We start from the raw sequence: 14,735 nt of genomic DNA, 5'->3' as shown, positions 1-14,735 counted from the left end.
GCGGCGGCTTCTCCTTAGCGAACCTTCCGGGGGGAGGGGACTCGACTGCGTTACCGCGGAACGCGCGGAGCCCTTCCTCTCACGCGGCGGGCGGCGGCGGCGGCGCGAGACGCACAAAGAGGGAGGAGAGAGGGCGCCACGGGGGCGGGCTGGGGGCGACGGGCCGAAGCCTGGATTGGGCCGGGTTGAGGCAAAGGGTCGGATCGGCGGCCTCCGATTGGCGGAGCTTCCGTCCTTCTCGCTGTGCGCTGGGATTGGCCGGACCGTTAGGCCTGGCGAGGAAATGGCGGCCGAGGCTGGAGAGCTGGGAGGTGTCGCAGCGCGCACTTCATTTGTTACTGCGCGAACTGAGCTCGGCGTCCAGGAAGGAGGGCTGAGGGTGGGGCAAACTATGACGTTGGCCGCAAGCGCGCCCTCATTGGCTGGACTTGATAGGCTTAAACTCGGTTGCGTCGTAGGACCCGGAGATTGGCTGTCGCGTTTCCTATTTGGGAGTAAGCGAGAGGTCGCGGCGGAAAAGCCGCGGCCAATGAGCTTTACGGCGGGGGAGGAGTGCGCATGCGTAGACTGGGCAAAGTCGCCTCCGCCCCTCGCTTCACCTTCGTTTTCGGGTCCGGAGCGTGAGCCCTAAGTGACGTCAGTCCTCGATTCCCTCGTAACCCGGAACCGGGGTTGGGGGCGGGTCCGGTGCGTGTCCCTAAACGGGGTCCGTTGACACCACAGGTAGAAAAGGACATCCTGTTTGAAGAAAAAAAAAAAAAGAAAAGTCGCTATAAAGTAGACGCTAATTGAAGGATTAAAAACCTGAGCTGATGGGACATATAACTTTAGGCGGAAAAGAATGTAAACTTGTCAATTCTAAAATGAGTTTACAAATATGCAGTTCCCTTAGACTCCCAACGTGTGGTTCATTAAATCATCTTAAAATCACTTGGGAAAATAGTGGGGAAACTTGTAAACAAGGTTGAGGGGGAACTTGCCTTTCCAGATAATACACAGTATAAAAGACAATAATAAAACCATGTGATGTAGGAATGACGTCAGTGAAACAGAGCCCTGAAGTAGATTCCCCGTTTATGGGTAAAAATACCACAAAGGTGGTATTTCAGTTCAGTAGGGAAAAGATCTAGCTAATGTTACACAGTCCTGAATAGAAACAATGAAACCACTTACAGTGATTCTCAACCTTCCTAATGCCGCGACCCTTTAATACAGCTCCTTATGTTGTGATGACCCCCAACCATAAAATTATGTTGCTACTTCATAACTGTAATTTTGCTACTGTTATGAATCGTAAATATCTGATATGCAGGATATATTTTCATTGTTACAAATTGAACATAAAGCATAGTAATTAATCACAAAAACAATATGTAATTATATATGTGTTTTCCCATGGTCTTAGGCGACCCCTGTGAAAGGGTCATTTGATCCCCAAAGGGTCGCGAACCACAGGTTGAGAACCGCTGACTTAGGCTGTCAGGGTAATGCAGGGGTAGAGAGTTTATGAAGACGGGAAATTCAAACTATGAAGAAAAGATGTACTTGATTACCAGATACATTGAAACTACGATAAAAGTCAACAGACAATAATCTACAAAAACAGTTGCCATACCTGATAAAGAGTTAATATCTTTAATATGCAAAGAAGTCTTAAAAATTAATTTTTTTCTAATTTTTATTGATTTGAGAAACATCAACTTGTTGTTCTGCTTATTTATGCATTCATTGGTTTCTTTTTTTTTTATTTCAGAGGAAGGGAGAGGGAGAGAAACATCAATGATGAGACTCATCCATCCGCTGCCTCCTGCATGCCCCCGGAATCCAAATTTGATCTCTTGGTTTATGGGTGGGCACTCAACCACTGAGCCATTGGTGGCTTCTCATATGTGCCCTGACTGGGGACGGAACCAGCAACTTTGGTCTATCCAGATGACAATCTAACCAACTGAGATATCTGGCCACGGAATAACTAATTTTTAAAAAGACTACATGCCGAAACCGGTTTGGCTCAGTGGATAGAGCGTCGGCCTGCGGACTGAAAGGTCCCAGGTTCGATTCCGGTCAAGGGCATGTACTTGGGTTGCGGGCACATCCCCAGTGGCGGATGTGCAGGAGGCAGCTGATCGATGTTTCTCTCTCATCGATGTTTCCAACTCTCTATCTCTCTCCCTTCCTCTCTGTAAAAAATCAATAAAATATATTTAAAAAAAATAAAAATAAAAAGACTACAAATAGGCAAGTTTTTTTTTAACTATAGCTTAGAGTTTATAGTAAATCTTTTTTAAAAAATTTTATTTTATTGATTTTTTTTACAGAGAGGAAGAGAGAGGGATAGAGAGTTAGAAACATCGACCAACTGCCTCCTGCACACCTCCCACTGGGGATGTGCCCGCAACCAAGGTACATGCCCTTGACCGGAATCGGACCTGGGACCTCTCAGTCCACAGGCCGATGCTCTATCCACTGATCCAAACCGGTTAAGGCCAAATTGGCAAGTTTCAGAAAAGGAAGTCCAAATAGCAAAAAATGTTAAGGGGACCAACACTCTTAGTAGGGAAATGCAAATTAAGGTGATAATGAAGGATTTCTTTATATGATCATTAAAAGAGCAGAAGACAAATGTTCTGACACTAATATGAAGGTCTTTTTTGGAAAGCATTCTGTTGTCTATTAAAATTGTACCCCTTCCTGGCTATTGTGTCTCAGTGGATACAGCATCAGCCAGGGCACTGAAGGGTGGCAAGTTCAATTCCCAGACAAGGGCACAAACTTGGATTGCAGGTTCATCCTAGGTCAGGACTCATGTGGAATTGTTGTGTCTCTCACACTGATGTTTCTCTCTCTCCCTCTCCCTCTCCCTCTCCCTCTCCCTCTCCCTCTCCCCCTCTCCCTCCCTGAAAAAATACCTTCAGGTAAGGATTTTTTAAAAAAAATATATTTTATTGATTTTCTGTAGAGAGGAAGGGAGGGAGATAGAGAGTCAGAAACATCGATGAGAGAGAAACATTGATCAGCTGCCTCCTGCACATCTCCCACTGGGGATGTGCCCACAACCCAGGCACATGCCCTTGACCAGAATCGAACCTGGGACCCTTCAGTCCACAGGCCGACGCTCTATCCAGTGAGCCAAACTGGTTTCAGCAAGGATAATTTTTTTAAAAGTATATCTCTTTCAAGGAAAATAATAAACCATTTCAATGCAGCAATCCCTCTCTGGGGAATCTGCCCCCAAAGCAGCGCATGTGATTATATAAGGTAATGTGTTGTCTTCTGCATTTATAGGGCACATGTCCGGTTGTGGGCTTGATGCCCAGTAGGGGCATGCAGGAGGCAGCCAATCAATGATTCTCATCAAATTGATGTTTCTATCTTTCTCTCCCTCTCCCTTCCTCTCTCTGAAATCAATATATATATATAATTTTTTTGTAAATATGTGAGTGGTTGTCAAACCAGTGTGGCTCAGAGGTTGAGTGTCAACCTGTGAACCAGAAGGTCACCGTTTGATTTCCCATCAGGGCACATACCTGGGTTGTGGGCTCCATCCTCAGTGGGGGATGTACAGGAGGCAGCCGATCAATGATTCTCTCATCATTGATGTTTCTGTCTCTCCATCTCCCTTCCTGTCTGAAATCAATAAAAACATATTAAAAAGGTATATTGTGGCCCTAGCTGGTTTGGCTCAGTGGATAGAGCATCGAACTACGGACTGAAGGGTCCCGGGTTTGATTCAGGTCAAGGACACTTATGTACCTTGGCTGTAGGCTCCTCCCCAGCCTCAGCCCTGGTCAGGGCTCGTGCAGGAGGCAACTAATCGATGTGTTTCTCTCACATTGATATTCTCTCTGTCTTTCCCTCTCTCTTCCACTGTCTCTAAACATCAATGGGAAAGTATCCTCGGGTGAGGATTAAAAAAACAAAAGGATATATGTGTGAATGGTTCAACAAATTGAAATATCCATAACCTGGAATTCGGCAGCCTTGAAAAGCTGTTAACCCCATACCACCGGACCTAGGACTAATGTGCTGGGGTTTTGTTTGTTTTTGGTTTTAAAGCAGAATCCATTTTTTAAAAAATCCTTACCTGAAGATATGTTTTTATTGATTTGAGAGAGAAACATTGATGGGAGAAACATCAGTTGGTTTTATCCGTACATGGCCTGACCCAGGACCCAACCCACATTCTAGGCGTGCCCTGACCAGGTATCAAATCCGCAACCTTTTGGTGTATAGGACGAGATTCCAACCAACTGACCTACCCAGCCAGGCTGTGGTGGGTTTTTTTTGTGGTTAATATTATTTTTTGCCCTAGCCAGTTTGACTCAGTGGATAGAATGTCGGCCTGTAGACCGAAGGGTCCCAGGTTCAATTCCTATCAAGGGTACATGCCTGAGTTTTAGGCTCAATCCCTAGTAGGGAGTATGTGTGCAGGAGGCAGCCGATCAATGATTCTCTTTCATCATTGATGTTTCTATTTCTCCCTCTCCCTCTCTGAAATAAATAAAAACATCTTAAATAAGTAAATTAATACATAAATAAAATGTGTCACTTTGACATAAGGATTATTTTTTAAATTTTATTTTATTTTTTTAATCCTCAAGCGAGGATATTTTCCCATTGATTTTTTTAGAGAGTGAAGAGAGAGGGAAAGACAGAAATATGGATGTGAAAGAAACACATCGATTGGTTGCCTCCTGCATGAGCCTGGATCAGGGCCCCGTCAGGGGTAGAGCCTACAACCAAGGTACGTGCCCTTGACTGGACCCAGTACCCTACAGTCTGCAGGTCAACACTCTATCCACTGAGCCAAACTGGCTAGGGCTGTTTTGTTTTTAAATGAGAAAAGAAGCAGGTAAATATACTACATTACATGATTTTCTTTTTGTAAAACAAATCTCATATGTATGTGTGTATGTTTGCATATGGTTATAGGATTATAGAGAAAGCTATGGAAGGGTACCCAGCACACGTTATCAGTGATAATGCTGGAGAGGGAAACAGGAACCTGAAAGTTATCCAATACGTTTTTAATGACCCAATATGTTTTCAAAATGTGCTTCATGCTCTAAAAATGTAAGGCATGCCCTGTTGCTGACACGTTGCTCAGTGATTGAGCGTCAACCTATGAATGGGAGGTCACAGTTCGATTCCGGTCAAGGGCACATGCCTGGGTTTCAGGCTCCATTCCCAGGAGGGGTCATGTAGGAGGCAATGGATCAATGATCATCGATGTTTCTTTCTATCCCTCTCCGTTCCTCTCTGAAATTAATTAAAACATTTTTTAGAAACTTAAACACACCTACCATATAATCCAGTCCTTCCATTCCAAAATATTGTCGATGTAAGCCTGTCCAAACCAGTATGAGAGTTTGAGTTTTATTTGAGCCAAATTGACAACGTACTGGACCAAAAAGCTGCTCCCTTGAGGGTGGTCACACCCCTGAGGGGTCTGCGCATTACCTCTAGCATTTCAGGGTGTGTGACCCTAAATGCACAAGAACAGTGGACAGGGCTGGCTTATGGCGAAGGTCAGTCTCTCCTAGACCTGGGGGGTGACTGCCCACCACGACCTGCCCGATTAGAATTTATGATCAGATCACCCTGTGGGGTTACTTTCCGTTAGATTTATTGCAGTGCCCCTGTTCTGTCCATAGCCACACACATTCAGGTACATGAATGTTGACAGCTGCTTTATTTGTAACAGTCCCAACCTGGAAACCGCCCAAATGTTCACCAGGTGACTAGCTACACAGACTGGTATATCCCCATACGGTGGAATACTACTTAGCAATAAAAAGGAATGGCTATTAATACATGCAGCAACATGGATGAAACTCAAAATAATTGTGCTTAGTGAAAGAAGCCAGAGAGGAACATGGTACATAGTGTATGATTCTATGTATATAAATTCCGAAAAATTCAAATCCATCTCTATTGACAGCAAGCAGACCAGTGGTTAGTCGGGGATGGGGAGGTGGAGAGCAGGAGGGTGTGGCTACAAGGGGGCCGAGGAAGTTTTGGGGGTGATGGAGATGTTTACCTCGGTTGTGGTAATGGTTTCACGGGTGTGGTGTATTTGTGTTGAAGTCATCAAACAGTACGTTTTAATATATGCAGTTTATTGTATGCCGATTATTCCTCCGTTTGTTAAAGGAAACAATAGGAGGAAGCAATTACTGGGAAAGATCTGCCCGCAATTTCATCATCTCCACTTGAGGTCCTTATCTAGGGAAGGATTATCTTGGCTTTTGTTTTCGTTTTTTAAACCATTATAGGGCTTTAATTTCTGTGTGATTACTTTAAAACATTTCAACCTAATCTTTTATTACATAGGATTTGATACACACAAAAGGATGTGTGCACCTTAGGTGAGCTAGAAACGGAGTTATAAATGGAGCACGGTGAAGCTACCACCCAGCCTGAGCGCCAAGATACCACCAATACCTTCTGCCAACTCCTGGGGTCCTCTTACCCACCCTCGCTCCCCTCACAGGGATCAGCATTTTGCATTTTGTGTTTCTTCTTCTGACCTCCTAGTGGAGTTTTATCACAGGTGTATCACCAAACAATACGTAGTGTAGTTTTACTGTCATACTGTATGTGGTTTTATGCAATTTGTTGTTTTAATACATCTCTACGATGCACCTGTGTTGTTGCGTTTTGTGTACTAGGGTATTTTCAATACTCCTGACAGCCCTGCAGGCAGACTTGGGTATGATACACCCAGGAAAACACGGCTCAGCAACTCACCCAGTCCAGGGGCCTGACTCCAAGGCTTCCTCGTCACAACATGCTCCTTCCTTCCCGAGGAAGGCATGCGCCAGGCAGTGGCCAGGTGCTGGGCGTGGCTCAGTGAACGTGGCCACTTTCTGGTTGTGACCTCTCCTCCTGACCCTCACCAGGCTGGTGTATGGGCCGGCTACCTGGACGCCTGGGCTGCCCACACTTCTGCACTCACCCGTGGAATGGCCGAGGGGCGGATCCGACCCATCCCAGAGGCTCCTGCCCAGGGAGGGCATCCTGCCGGGCCCCTCCAGGGATTTGTCCTCATGGACACTGGGCGATGCCAGTGGCATTTGGCATATTTATTGCAGCATCGTTTTTAATTCCAAAATAGTAGAAACAAATTCCCATCAGTGGGGATCTAATTACAGTAAATTAACACGTTATGGGAAACCTCTATAATGGAATACCAGTGTCTATTTAAAAAGGGGGGGGGGGGAGGCACTGATCATGGAAAGCTCTCCAGGACAGATTTTATTTTTATTTATTTTAAGTATTTTTATTGATTTTTAGAAAGAAAGTAGAGGGAGCGAGAAATGCCCTGAGTGGGAATGGAACCTGTAGTGCGTGAGAGAACACCCACCCAACCGAGCACACAGCCCAGGGCACCAGGCAGGTGTCGGCGGGCGGTGTGAGCAGTGGCGGTGCTGCTGTGTATTCGGGGAGAAGGCGGCCGAGCTGGCTACAGTTTTAGTCTTTCAGCGCATATTTCCTGGCTTCTTGATCTTTCTCTGGCTTGTGGCCAGCCTTTGCCATCAGCAGATATTTTATCAGAGTGCTAGCTTTACCAGACCCCCTCTTTGGCACATTAGACTCCGAGAGTCCCCAACTACCTCCCCTTTTCAGACCAGGCTGGCAGCTCAGGACTGGGGAGACCTGCCATGAGGTGGTACTGTCTGCCGCTTGGTGCTCTGGCCAGATCCGTCCTCCCTGGTACCTGAGGTCAGGAGCCTCTGCTGACGGGAGGGAGCTCTCACCTCCACTACCAGCTCCTCAGCTAACCCTCCACCTCCACCAGGAAATCTAGGAAATGGAAAGTCAGGAAGCACAGCCCTCTCACCCCACCATTCGGCCTGAGATGCTCTCCACGCGGGGCAGCCTCACCTTCTGAACCCGCCCCTTTAGCGATCGGAGAACACAGGCGAGGGCGCCCAGTGCACAGGGCTGACTGCCCATTTCAGCTGAGAAACCCCGTCACTAGGAGTCAGAGCAGGGGGGCTCTGCTGGAGTGTGGACGGGGACAATGTGACAGCCATGGGGTTGCCGGGGGCCCCTGCCAAGCGCTGCAGGGACTGGGCTGCTACGGGCTCTTCACACAAGCTGCCATCTACCCACCACTCACTCATCAAATACCTCCCAACAGCCCACCAGGCGTAGAGAAGTTCTTATTTAAACACTTGCCTTCAATATCAGAAGGGACATGGTGGGGCCAAACTCCAGCTTTTCTCCCAGAGCCAGGGCCTCCCACCCGCTGCAGCCCTGGTTCTGCCTGGCACCGCCCTCCTGCAAGGCCAGCCGCCATCCTGCCTCTTGGCTGCACTGGCCCAAAGGCTCTGGTCAGTGCCCGGGGCAACAGGAGGCTCCCAGGGCAGAGAGCCCTTAAGAGGGAGATGGAGGAGGGGGACAATGCAGAGCACCAGGTCAGCCATGGGTGGTGGGTGTGCCCTCGAGATGCAGGCTCCACAAGGACAGCCCCCCTCACGGGGGCTGGGCCCCAGTTGGTGGTGGCCCCTCTGTGAGCCCAGGGCCTGGCACTGAGAAGGCCCTCTGGCAATACTTGTTAATGGACACTGGCTGATCTCACCAAAGTCTGGCTTGATGATGGTGCCCACACTCCTTGGTCTGGCCTGACCAAGCACACGATACCCAGGCAACAGGTGGGAGGCAGGGAGGCAGCCCCAGGCCTGGGCAGGAAATGCAGGTCACGGCAGGCTGGCTCCATAGGCCTCCCCGGGGCTGGGTGGAGCAGCCCTCGGCGGGCCCCTCCCGGCCCCTGGCTGCCTGGTGAGAGCCTACATGGGGCAGGGCTGTCCGGATGAGAGTCACACTGCAAAGCTGAGGGCTCATCCTGAGCAAGGGAGCCCAGAGAGTGCCTGAGAGGCCCCATGGGAACAGTGGCCGCCCCGTCACTGATGCCTGCACCCCCATGAGGGAGCCACCACAACACTGGCGGCCTGCCCTTCCATGGTGCACCCCCAGCACCTGGTGCCACAGAAAGACGTGCTGGAGGGAGGGAGGAGGAGGAGGGAAGTGAGACCATGGCTTAGGTCCCCTGACCCACAAGGACCAGTGGAATAAAGTCAAACCAGCGTTAATACCAATATAGTTCTCTCTTTTAAATATTATGTTCCCAGGACAGGGGGCAGGGGCAGGCTCTTGGCAGGAAGAATGGAAAGGAAATGCGGAACAACATGGAATGGATCGTCCAGGGCCTGCCCCCACCCGACCCAGGGCCTCTGCCACGGGCACTAGGACCTGGGCTGCTGGGGGGGTGGGGGGGTGGGAGGTGACAGCAGCTTCCTCTGGTCCAGTTATTGCAGGGGTGAGGGAGGGGCGCTCCTCCCCTCCGCAGCCCCCAAACTTCTCAGGATTACTTCTGCCCTTCAGCCCAGCAGAGCTGGGGGCCGGGGCTCTGCTGACCTCGGAGGGGCCCCGCTGTCTAATGGGCTGCAGTAAGGCATGGGGGCGGGGGCACTGGCTAGGCCTGCACTCTCAGTAGCTGCTCTGATGGCCGGTGAGGATGTAGAGGTTGCTGTGTGCCCCCGGGTTGTCGGTGGGAATGCTCTCCAGGATGATGTCCCTGGAGGCGAGAGAAGCGGAGGTGAGCGGGCAGAAGACCCGTGGGCACGGCCACCTGGCCTCAGGGGCCTCTCAATGGGAGGCCAAGCGCCATGTCCTACCTGTGGGCCCCAAGCACTCGGAAGACCCTTGTCTCATCTGTGATCTCCTGGGTCACCTGGGAAGAAAAGGGACACTGAGGCCACCCCGGCGGGTCCTCTCCGAAGAGGTGGACACAACTGGGTCAAGGGCAGCCAGGTTTGGTGCCCGAGTCCCACTCACCTCGTTGGTGTCCAGGCTGCGGCCTTGCATCCCGTGGCTCCAGAAGGCCAGCACGCTGTCCTGCAGACACACTGGGAGGGGCCAGGCTGCCATCAGTCCTGGGCCTGCCTAAAGGTGGGGGCTTCCCCGGGCAGAGGGGTCCTCGAGGACCGCAGGTGACCAGGACGACCCTTATGAGGGGCTGGGGGACCTGACTCCTTGCCCTGCGGCCAGCTGAAAGGCCTGGGGTACTCCAGCCCCCACCTTGTCTGGCTCACTCACCCACAGTCTCAATGGGGAAGTCAAAGGTCAGCACAGGAGCCAGTGTGGCCGTAGGCTCTCCCAGCAGGTTGACAATCCTCACGCAGCCTGCACAGGGAGAGGGCGGTGGGCGGGGATGGGGTGGCTCCCTTCTGGAGGTGACCCAGTTGGCCTCCCCCACTACCCCGCCTCCGCTGTCCGAAGCCCTAACCCCAGGGCACTCACGGTCAAAGCAGACGAGCACTGTGTCCCTGTCCACCTGGACCACCTGCTGGGCCGAGCCTGGGAGCCCCTCTATAGGCAGAGAAAGGAGACATGAGCCACCAACCCTGCTGTGGCCCCGAGAGGAGAACATGGGGGAGTCTCAGGCAGCCCTTGGCCACAAGTGCAATTCATTCGTACAGCCCGGGAGGTCAGGATGCCTAACCTCCCCGCACAGCTGGGGAACTGAGGCTCAGGCAGTGAGGAGCCCGGGGAGCGGGGAGGGTGGGCTCCCGAGTCAGGAGAACCAGGCTCTGGGACTCGGTTGCTGTGTGACCTTGAATCTCTGAGCCTCGGTCTCCTCATCCGTAACACAGGATGCCAACCTTGCAGGGCCGTTGTGGGCATCGAGAATGAAATCCTGTGCGTTAGGCCCTGGCTCGGAGCCTGGGACACAGCAGGGCGTCCGTTCAGGGCACCTTCCTCCTCCTCTGCCCACTGCCCCCCACTCTGCTCCCAGGAGCTGCCCCCACACGTGTCCTGCTTCCTTGCTCAGAATGGAGCCTCTGAGCCAACTTGCCCGGTTGGTCTGTGCCTGCAGCGCCTGCAGCGTTGGTCAGTTTTTTCTTAGCTGTCAAGCCCTTTGGTCTAAGGCAGTGGTTCTCAACCTGTGGGTCGTGACCCCTTTGGCAATCGAATGACTCTTTCACAGGGGTCGCCTAAGACCATTCTGCATATCAAATACTTACATGACGATTCATAACAGTAGCAACATTACAGTTATGAAGTAGCAATGAAAATAATTTTATGGTTGGGTCACAACATGAGGAACTGTATTTAAAGGGCCAGAAGGTTGAGAACCACTGGTAAGGACATTTTTTAGGGAGCCAGCTGCAGGGAGGCTGGGCGCCAGGACCCTCAGGTTTCCATGGACACACACACACACACACACACACACACACACACACACACCCGCCCAGCCCTCCCGCTTACCAGGTGGTATGAGCACATCAGGTGTCAGGCCGGCCTCCAGGGGCAGCACATGGAACAGGACACGGCAGCCAGGTCCCTCAGGGCCCTCGGCCCCCACACACACCTGCGGTAGCTCCTTCCCATCCAGGACCAGCGGCTCCAGCATCCCTGCTGGGCTGGGCAAGGGGCTGGAGAAGTTCTGGGGGCAGCAAGGGTGCTCGGGTCTTCATTCCTTCCCCCAGCCGCCCTGTCCCCTGCTGGGGTCTTCTCCCCCTCTCCCCCCAGCATTGTTTGTAATGCTTAACAAAACAACAAAACAGAGAGGGGCAGGCGGTGGGCATGGCTGGGCCCACACCCAAACCCCGCCCTGGTCCGTCCAGCCCAGCTCTTACCCACACGACACTGCAGGCAGCCTTTGGTGTCAGGAATCTTGGTGGACAGGGCAAAGCGCCTGTAGGGGTGACAACCAGGGCACACATCATAGGTGAGGCCCGACAGAGCCCCAGAGGTGGGTGCTGTCGTCTTCTCTGCCTTCCAGGGAGGAGACTCGGGCTCAGAGAGGCACAGCTGTGAGAGGCAGGGGGCGGAAGCCGGTCTCCCTGCTGCAGCACCCACCTCTACAGCCTGGAGTGTCCGTCCAGCCAGGGGTTCAGAACTCAGGACTACCTCTAACTGTGTGACTCTGAGCAAGTCACCGCCACCCCACGCCTCGATTTCCTCATCTGTAGAATGGGATGACGGGCCCCCCTCCTCGTAGGGTCCCAGTGAGGATCCTGTGGGTTCACACCGCAGAGCCTGGCCTATCGTGCACTCACACAGGGCTAGCTGTCATCACCCCGTGTAACTACTTTCCCACCTATTTCCAGTCACTGGAAACGGAGACATGAACGAACTGACGATACAGCTCCAGCTCCACTAGGCAGCCAGTGCTCACATCCCATCCCGGCCCCACAGGACCCGGGTCTAGGATGAGCCAACGGGCCCAGCGATGAAGAGTGGCAGGAAAAGGCAAAAGGTCTGCCCCCAGCTGTTTTCACCGAGTCCACGGCCCTGGGCGGCCAGTGCTGGCTCACCTCGGTGCCCGGGAAGAAGCGGGGTCCTTGCCTTGGTTCCTGTCTGTCCCCTAAGCCCCTAAGGGACTTGCTGAGCCTCTATCTTTCTCTGGGGAACAGGGCTACCCATCAGCAGTGCTGCCACCACCTCGCAGGGACCCCAGCCCTGTCTGCCCTCGGCCAGGATGTGGGCCCCGCCGAGGAAGCCAACGCCTGCCTGCCTGTCCTCACTCCTCTCTCTCTCCCCTTGTTCCTCCCACTCTCTTCCCCAACGGGCCTTCAGCAGATGTTTCTGTGTTTGATTTTTTTCCTCCAAAGCCATCTGGTTCTCCGCTCTTTACATCTGAAATGGACACTGGGACTCTGTGATGTCCCAAACACACCCCCCAAGCTGCCTGTGACACGGGCTCTCATGGGCCTGTTTCCTGCAGGTCCTGGGCCAAAGCAAAGCCTGGCTTGGGGACTGAGCTCAGGAAGCCCCGAGGCCGGGGCTGCAGATGTGGCCCTGGCGCGAGTCCGCGGCAGGCAGGGCATCTCCCCAGCTGTGGAGCCACTGGCCTGGCCTCCCCGCCTGGCCCACAGGCGTCCACCTGGTCACAACAACAGCTACGCCCACAGCCCGGCCACCCCCTCGAGCCTCCACCTCGCTCAGCCAACAGCTGACAGAGGTCCCGCTTGCATGGCTCAGACTCAGTGTGACACCATGGAGCTCTGCTCCCCCTACAGCTGCTGACAGCTCCATCCTTCCGTTGCCCGGCCAGGAACCGTGCCTCCTCTTTCTCTTCCATCCACCAACTGTCAGGAAATCCCGTTGGTTCAACTTTCAAATTAAAGCCAGAATCCGGCCGTTTACCACGTCTTTCCCTGCTCCCCCAACCCACGCCGCCATCTCCCATCTGATTCTTCAACGGCCTCCTGACAGGTCTCCTGCTTCCACCCTCATCCCCGCCCCCAGCCCCCCGGTCTATTCTCAACACAACAGCTGGAGCGATTCCGCGAAGACTCCGCGCACACAGCTCTGCAGCGGCCCTCGGGCAGCTCTGAGTCAAAGCCAAGGGCCTCACTGTGGCCACAGGGCCCTTCAAGGTCATCTCCCTCTGACATACAGAGGGGTCCTTCTAAAACGCTCACAGCACTGCTGCCAGTTGGACAGAACTCAGCTCTGGGCCTGGCATCGAAGGGAGCTCCGCCCCCTGCCACCTGCGCAGCTCCCTCTCAGGCCACTCCACCTGCCTCCCAAAGGCCCAACCCCTCATACCTCCAGGCCCGACCACATTCTCACTTGCTCTTCCCTCTGCAGGGAAGACCTCTGTGCACTTCCAAAGGCCATGAGCTCACCTGCCCTCTCTGAGGCCTCCCAGCCCCTCCCAGCCACCCCACCCCCACCCCCACCCCCAGTTCAGCTCAGTGCCAGGTACTGAGTCCCAAGGACTGACTCATTTGATCGTAGTCTCCAAGCCCAGCCTGAGACCTAGTCCTAGCACGTACTAAGTGCTCAGTAAACGTTTGTCCCACATCCTAAGAACCACGGCTCCCACAATCGGCAAAGTAATTTCACATCCACTACTTCCTTCTTGCCGGCCAACAGGCCTGGGGTCAGGGGAGGGGAGGCTCTCAATGCTCTGACAGATGAGGAAACGGGCCCAGAGAGGCAAAGTGACAGGTCTAAGATCACAGCAGGTCTGAGATCTAAGGTCCCAGGGACGAGCACGGCCAGAGTCCAACTCTGGCTCTGCCCCTCTGCCTCCCCGCTACGCCCCTCTCCCCTGCACCCCCGAGGTCCCCAACCTGGGGATGATGCGCTGGGTGAGGCGGTTGGTGGGGATGGAGAGGGGAACCTGCTGCTGCAGTCGCCGCTGCTCAAACAGGCCCGGGAGGTCGTGGGACCAGATGTGCGCGGATTTCCCTGCCAAGGAGAGGGGGGGGCTCAGAGCGCTGGCGGGCAGGTCCCCCCCTGCCTGCCCCCCCTCCGCCTGCTCCAACGTGTACCTGAGAGTGACAGCAGCACATTATTCACACAGTAGAGCCAGGCGCAGCGGTGTGAGATCAGCTGCAGGCCACAGAGCAACAGATGGACAGGCGGTCAGCACCCCAGGCCCCCCAGGCCCCCCGCCCTCCGCAGCCAGCCGGCCTCACCTTCTCCAGTGTGTCCTCGTGCAGTTCGTGCAGGTTGAGGGTGTAGATGCCTTCCTCAGCCCCCACCACCAGGAACTGATCTGCAGTTTGAGTACAGGGTCAGAGGTCAGTCGGGAGCCCTGGCCCAAGCTGGGGGTTCCCTGGCTCCTGCTTGCTGCCCGCCCCCGGCCTACCCCGGGTGCCAGGGTGAATCCAGGTGACAGCAGCATGGATCCGCAGGGGGCAGCCATTGAAGACCTTGGAGAAGCAGGCACCCATCTGGGGGGGACAAGAGGCTGGTAAGGAAGCTCC

General features: G+C 53.4%; 1 protein-coding gene across 1 annotated transcript in view; it reads right to left on the bottom strand.

Moving 5' to 3' along the window:
- Positions 1 to 9,046: 9,046 nt before the first annotated feature.
- The window catches only part of MAP4K2 (mitogen-activated protein kinase kinase kinase kinase 2), an 11,660-nt gene continuing 5,971 nt past the window's right edge, over positions 9,047 to 14,735 (bottom strand). Inside the window, exons 20-30 of the mRNA XM_006771724.2 lie at positions 14,618 to 14,705; positions 14,445 to 14,524; positions 14,298 to 14,358; positions 14,097 to 14,214; positions 11,570 to 11,707; positions 11,278 to 11,480; positions 10,309 to 10,377; positions 10,105 to 10,191; positions 9,844 to 9,914; positions 9,684 to 9,739; positions 9,047 to 9,583 (exon numbers count right to left, since the gene is read on the bottom strand). Coding sequence (XP_006771787.1) covers positions 9,496 to 9,583; positions 9,684 to 9,739; positions 9,844 to 9,914; positions 10,105 to 10,191; positions 10,309 to 10,377; positions 11,278 to 11,480; positions 11,570 to 11,707; positions 14,097 to 14,214; positions 14,298 to 14,358; positions 14,445 to 14,524; positions 14,618 to 14,705 — 1,059 coding nt within the window. The 3' untranslated portion in view covers positions 9,047 to 9,495. The remainder of the gene's footprint in view (positions 9,584 to 9,683; positions 9,740 to 9,843; positions 9,915 to 10,104; positions 10,192 to 10,308; positions 10,378 to 11,277; positions 11,481 to 11,569; positions 11,708 to 14,096; positions 14,215 to 14,297; positions 14,359 to 14,444; positions 14,525 to 14,617; positions 14,706 to 14,735) is intronic.

This window comes from Myotis davidii, unplaced genomic scaffold (genome assembly GCF_000327345.1).
Source record: "Myotis davidii unplaced genomic scaffold, ASM32734v1 scaffold425, whole genome shotgun sequence".
NCBI lineage: Eukaryota > Metazoa > Chordata > Mammalia > Chiroptera > Vespertilionidae > Myotis > Myotis davidii.
The sequence above is the reverse complement of the archived record's forward strand: the minus strand, read 5'-3'. Positions and strand labels throughout refer to the sequence as shown.